At 41.1% G+C, this 6719-nt stretch overlaps 1 protein-coding gene across 1 annotated transcript in view; it reads right to left on the bottom strand.

Annotated features, from left to right (window-relative positions):
* zranb3 (zinc finger, RAN-binding domain containing 3) overlaps nt 1-6719 on the bottom strand; it is a 71183-nt gene that overhangs the window by 3216 nt on the left and 61248 nt on the right. Inside the window, exons 17-19 of the mRNA XM_035677600.1 lie at nt 4796-4936; nt 1445-1606; nt 322-514 (exon numbers count right to left, since the gene is read on the bottom strand). Coding sequence (XP_035533493.1) covers nt 322-514; nt 1445-1606; nt 4796-4936 — 496 coding nt within the window. The remainder of the gene's footprint in view (nt 1-321; nt 515-1444; nt 1607-4795; nt 4937-6719) is intronic.

The following is a 6719-nucleotide window of genomic DNA, read 5'->3' on the forward strand; positions in this document are numbered from 1 at the left end:
GAATGGTGCATTAATAAGATTAGATAAGATGTTCCTTTATTGATCCCCCGTAGGAGAATTTCAAAATGTCAAAAATGTAAAGCTACATGCTTTGTTGAACTTTGTGAGGAAAAAAAAAAGATAAGGATCTGTGCAGATAAGCCAACTCAGTTGAAGTTACATCTTTTCAATGCTGCTTATTGCTGCACCTTATTAAAAAAAGTCTAAATATAACTGTGTGCTCCAAACTTCATCACTTGAGAAAAAAAAAGAGACATTTTTATATTTGGCTTTCACTGAAATACCTGTAAGAAAAAAATCATTAAAACACTGGCCTCTGACCTGTTTGAGTGACAGCTGGGCAAGCCAAGTGTTCTCCAGCATCTCCTTGCGCTGGGAGGGCGGGGCGTCACGGACCTTCAGGAACAGGTCGTGGGCGTGGAGGCCACAGTGCTGACAGATTCCCTGCTCCGCCTCCAGCACCCGCGAGCGCATGTACGTCTGGCTGGAGCGCAACTGGAACTCGTCTTGACATCTATGGGTTGAGAAACATAAATAAACCTTTACATTTATAACACGACAGAAATTTTTTTTTCGAGAAAGACATTATGATTCTGCTGAAAGAAGCAGAGACATCATTTGAAGAAAATAACATTGTGTTGAAGTATGATAAGATCTATGAGGTATCTCACCTTGACTAAATGACCTGTATGTGGCCCTTGAAAACCACTTGAGGAAATTAAATTTTCCCTTAAAAAAGGGATGCACAGATGCAACACATTTTTTTGTTAAAAGAATTTGATGGTCTGATTCAGAGTGACCATGTGAGTTAGCAGGAAAGTGTCACTCTCAGGGACAGGAAGACATTGCAGAGACTGAACCAGCAGCATTTTCCATTAAGAATATTATTCGTGCCGGTGTTAAAATGAAGGAATTAACAATACAAAATGTCAGGAAAGGATCTACTAGTTATAAGGTTGCAAATTTGAATGTTTTTAGAAGACTTTCTATTATAAAAAGGCAGTAAATCAACATGTTAAGGTCAACATTATACTGTTGCTTTTTTAAGTTTGTTTTTCACAAAAACTCTTAAAGCTCAGAGTATAATGGAATTTTGATGTGCCAGATGGGTGGGCTTTGGCACAGAAGACAATCAGTGCCTTGGAAGTTTGAGCAATCACAGACACAAACTATTTGAAAGTTAATTTAATATGCTTTTCTTTGATTGACATCTTACCAAAGACTGCCTGCCTGGATTGTCCCTTTGCAGTAAACGCCACCCATCTGGTGCTCCAAGCAGGGAATGCTAAGATTTACATGCATCTGCTATTTGACACGTCTGGTCCACTCTTTTTGAAGAGACGGAAATGTCCACTTTATCCTTTAGTTCTTCCACGTTTGCAGTAGAATCCTGACCATGACAATAATGTGTATGTAAAGCTGTAGGAGCTCAGTGTTACTGTACTTGTGGCTGCAGAATCGAGTGTCCCAGGCCCCCCCGGCGGTAGGGCAGGCCTGCTGGCAGGAAAGACACAGAGGGACACCCTCATTGTCCACTGCCTGCAGGTAGCCGGACTCTGACGATGGCTGCTGCTGCTCCACCGTCCCCGCTGACTCCTCGTCCTGCCTGCAGAGACACAGATAGAAATCTACTCAGGAATAAAGAGTTCATTCTTCGGCTGCTCGCTCTTATCTTTACACTTATTTTAAAACCGTAACTTCAGACTTTAGAACAGATGTCATAGTTTAAAAGACTACAATAAACCGATGTTGGTTACCTTACCCAGTATCTCACAAGACACTTAAATCACTTGAGTCAATGATAGATATTGTAAAGAAGGGGAGATGTTATATGGGAGTTGCAGTTTAAGGTGAAGCACTTCAAGCAGCTCAAGTGTCAGTTGAAGTTGAAGGACTGAAAGTGTGCATATAGAATAACTTATGGAAGTGCAATAATAAATAGTTGGAGTATTCTTTAGAAAGACACCCTCAGACCAGCAGAAGAAAAAGTATGGTATCACTCTGTTACTGTACTTATAGCATTAGTGGTGTGGAAATGTACATTATCCAGAACAGGTAAACACGGAGGAAGTTCTGAGTTTGCATTGACAGCAAGCAACATCTGCTGAAACTGTAACAGTGAGAATATGAGAAAAACATAAACACAAACATAAACATGGTTTCAAACAGGAATATTTAGACAAGAAAGACTGTTTCTAATGTAAGCCTTTTTAAAAAAATACTATCATAGCTCTGTCCAGTGTACATGCTAACACATCATGCACCAAGTATGTGTGACTCCAAATAGGATGAAAACATTTATTGTCCAGAAATGACACAATGCAGTATTCAGAACTATTTCCAATGTCAGAAGATAAAGAGAATAAAATGCAGTTAATGTCACTAAATAAATTGATTCCGTCTGTGTAAGCAATCTATTCTTTATATCTTTTTGATTCAGGCCGCATGGCTGCAGCAGATTTTTTAGCCCTTTGTGCACTAAACCTCAAAGAGAAGTTACCTTGACCGATGTGACAGACATCAATCTGCAAACCAACAGCCACATTCAATCTAGAGCTCGGTTCTTTCAACATCAGTAGAACAGCAAACACAATCCAGTATATATTCATCCAATAAAAAATATCTGCTTGCTTTGTGAGAGTTGATGGACATGGTGTGTGTGTGCGTGTGTGTGTGTGTGTGTGTGGGGGGGGTGTTCACATAGTGTGTGTGTATGTACATGGTGGCGATGTATCTGCAGAACATTTCAAGTATGTGTATGTGCATGACTGTCCTTTTGGCAGAGGACAGCGAGTTTTGGGCATTTGCCATGTTGTCCCAGCAGGGTGCTAGAGCCACGTTGGAGGGGACAGATGGACTAAATTCTCTTTCCCCGTGGTTTACAATTCAGACAGACAGAGAGAGGAACAAAGAGCCAGAGAGACAGAGCACTACACAGAGAGATTTAATCATTGAAATGGAGAAGAAAAAACTCTAAAAAGGGAACCTTGGTGCTTCAAAGTTGAGAAGATACCAAAAATTGGAAGTACCAAGAGACAAATGCTGTGCCAGCAACATCAAGTGGATAAAAGAAAGACAGAAATAGACTTTTTACTGGTGTGCCCAAAGTGAATATGGTGAAAACATGGTACTTTGGAAAATAAATTACCCAGAAATACATGGTTTGCTTGTGACTGTAAATGCTGAATGAAAGCAATCAAAAACATATTAAAAACAGTATTTGTGTTGCAAATGTTCTAAACATGATTTAATTATTATATGTAATTTACATTTATCTTCAAAGTCATTTAAATTCATATATGCACAAAGCAAGCGAGCATGTTGGCAGCTCTACACTGCAGCATGAGGTAACCCTCAGAAAATTCATACTTCAAACCCCAGAAATCACGCAACATGCCTTCAGCAAACGGCGCACAGCCTGCTAATGTTTACCACCGAGCTGATCTCTGATGCTTTATACCAAAGGAAACCAAAAGCACGAGAGAGGAAAAAGATCTGACGCTCGTGAGTCCAGCTGTCAATCCATGGAGTGCTTGCTCAATGTTAATCAAGAGGCTGATTCCATTTTCCAAATCTTAATTTCTCGCTTCCTGTGGACGGCGAGGCAATCACACCAGACAGTTTCATTTGAGAAAATTGGGGAAATCCGGCGCATCTCAGTTTTAACATTACTAATAGTAAAGCAAACAGCTTTGATCAATGCCACATGAGAGCACCACCACTAGGGCTGGGTATCATCCCTCAACACTTTTTAGTTGCCAGCATCTTTAGCACCAAGTATCAATTTTCTGATCACTGTTTCTGCCAGTTTTAGACTATTTTATTTTGGCAGCGTTCGTGTACGGCTGCTTGTGTGTAGACATTTAACATTTGTGATATTAGAGAACTTGGACTTCTTTTTTCTTCACTGTCCCTATCCAATAAAGGCAGTTAATGGGAAGAGACAGAGAAGAGTGAGTCAGGAAACGGAGCGAAGCGAGGGGTATGACATGCAACAAAGATCACCAGTTGGAATCGAACCCACGACGGTTGCGACCCTGCAGCCGAGCAGCATGAACTGTAACCATCTGGCTAACAAGGCACTCCAGGGCTTCATATTTTTAATGATTTAAAGGGTTTTGTAGAAAAAGGTGTAAAGTAATGTTAGCATGTTAGTTTTTATATTTTCAGAGAAACTATACAAAGCTGTTGGTGTGCAAAAGCATAAATCCTGGATAGCACATTTCAGACACACTTTTAGGGACTACCATGTATGTAACACCACTTGCTGTGTACATGCGAGAAAGAGTGCATGTTTGCTGCAGGTTTCCATAGTGATACTCCCTCCTGGGGTGAGCTAGCCGTTGCATCTCACCCAGTGGATTGTATTATGGTGTATATTTACTGTACTAACACACTCAGCGGGCCTTTGTGCCTCTCCCACAAGGCAAATACAGATCTCCATGGAGACAGCTGAGGGAAGAAAAATAAAAATACACCAAATCCCAAAGAGGAAGCCACGTGATGCCACAAACCACCTTCATGCACCACCAAACCTCATCTTTAAAAACCACAAACAAGACCGGACGTGACCTCTTAAATATAAATACTGTTGATGATGATTTTTGCTTTGTAATAAACCAAACAAATAAACAAACAGTAAAGAGCAAATGCATACATCTAGAGCTGATTTAGAAATCTAAGATTGTATACATGTATGGTGTAACTCTGAGCTTGGAAGGTATTGTTTAAGACTGGAGGAGCTTGACCTCTCTTGCTCTGAACATCCACCTACACATCTGTCCCTTTTACCTACCTCTCCGATGCAGGTGTTGTCAGTGAAGCGGCCGACCTCCTCTTCGTGAAGACGTTTTCCTTGGTGACCAGTCGGACGCTGCCTCCCTCCTGCTGGGCCTTGCTCAGGGAAGCCTGGGCCACGTCGTCTTTTCTGAGGTACCTGTGAAAATGCGATAGAGGGGGTTGTGAAGGAATGAAGGATTTGTTATATAACCAGAAAGCCTGATAAGGAGAGCTGATTCACATGTAGAGTATGGGGGAGTAAGTGCAAGAAGATAGATTCAAAAACTCTCTCTGGACAACATTAGTACCAGGTAAGATGGGAAATTTGATGTTGCTCAAGCATATCTGTAATCTTAGTTACCTGGTCGAGACTGCGGTAATCATGGGATTCACCCACATAAATGTAACACACTCCATCACCCACAGAGCTGGCAAACTCTACAAACTGCCTTAGTGCAATGCCAGATGCGCGTTTGGATTTTTCTTGGCACCTGACTGTGCTTAAATGCACAAATCCTTACTTTCATTTATTTCCGATTCTGTTTGCGTGCTTATATTCTGTTTGTCCTCTTCCCCTGCTGAATCCTATTACTATTGCTGCTGCGGCAATCTAATTTCCCCACAGGGATCGTCAATCATCTAATCTAATCCATCTACACCGCCACTGGTTTTTATGGCCCTTGTAATACAGATGCTAGGTGTGCGAGTTGAAAATTGCATGAAACACTACATGTCAATCTGGTCAGGATTAAAATGACCCCAGGATGTCAGAGTTGACACAAAATACAGCAGAGGAGGAGTAAGGGGGAGGGGGGGGGGGAGAGAGAGAGAATCACGGACTTGTTTGTTCTGGGTGGAAGAAAATTGCTGTGGTCTGGAGAGAAAAGTGACCAATCACCAAATGTCCCCAAGTAACATTAAGGCTTTCAACAGAGGGATGATCCAACACTCTAATGGTCCCCATAGAGCAATTATCCTTTCTCTTTCCTCCTCTACAGGGAGGTCAGAGGTCGGCCTTAGCAACCTCAGTGTCTTGCTCAAAGACACTTTGGCAGAGTGGATTGGTTGACCATCGACTACTTCAACAGCCAGCTACGTGCCAACATAACGAAGGGCCCTTTTACATTTAAGAGAGGGAGGAACGTTAAAGTCAAAGCTCGTTCACATGTTAAAAATACATTTAAACCAGTCACAGGTTAAATAAATATACAGGGGTTTCACAGATATTTCTGCAGTTAAAAATGATCATTGGTTTGGTGATGATTTTTGCTGTTTGTGTTACATTTTTTAGTTCTGTGTTAGGTGTGCAGCATCACTTCTTGCACACTGATATTATTCACTCACTTCAATGAGTTGTTTTTTCACACTGAGTCAAGGTGATATAGCATCTTTCTTCCCTACCCGCAGAAAAGGTTTGTGTTGTATCGACTACAAAGAAATGGATTTCGTTTATGGCAATCAGTGATGCAAACCCAACAATCAGCAGCTTGGACGAAATAACACACATATAGGTAGTGAAGTGGTACCAGTGAATTACTATGGCTATTTAGGCCTTATAGTGAGGAGCAAAATGGCAGTGTTAAAAAACAAGGGCGAGGTAGGAAAAGATGGATGGAGAGAGGGAGGAGGCAGCCATTGTGTGGCATGGCTGTTTCACACACAATCAACTCAGGTGATGAAGCTGTTCACTAACTGTCATGTAGATCGATAATTAATGTTGTGTTTTATAAACATTTGTTCTGACAGCTCCGTCAATTCTTGGACTTAGTTTGATGAAACTTTATTGCTGGCAGACAAACAGTAGCACTGCCACCTTTGAAATAAAATCAATAACTGGAACAGCTCCTGGACCTATAAGAGATGTAGAAAAATATATCCAACACTATTTAACTAACTGCACAGTAAAGGACAGATAGAAAAAAAAGGCAAAATAATTCATT

This window comes from Morone saxatilis, unplaced genomic scaffold (assembly GCF_004916995.1).
Source record: "Morone saxatilis isolate NCDOM2014 unplaced genomic scaffold, NCSU_SB_2.0 Contig6, whole genome shotgun sequence".
Lineage (NCBI taxonomy): Eukaryota > Metazoa > Chordata > Actinopteri > Moronidae > Morone > Morone saxatilis.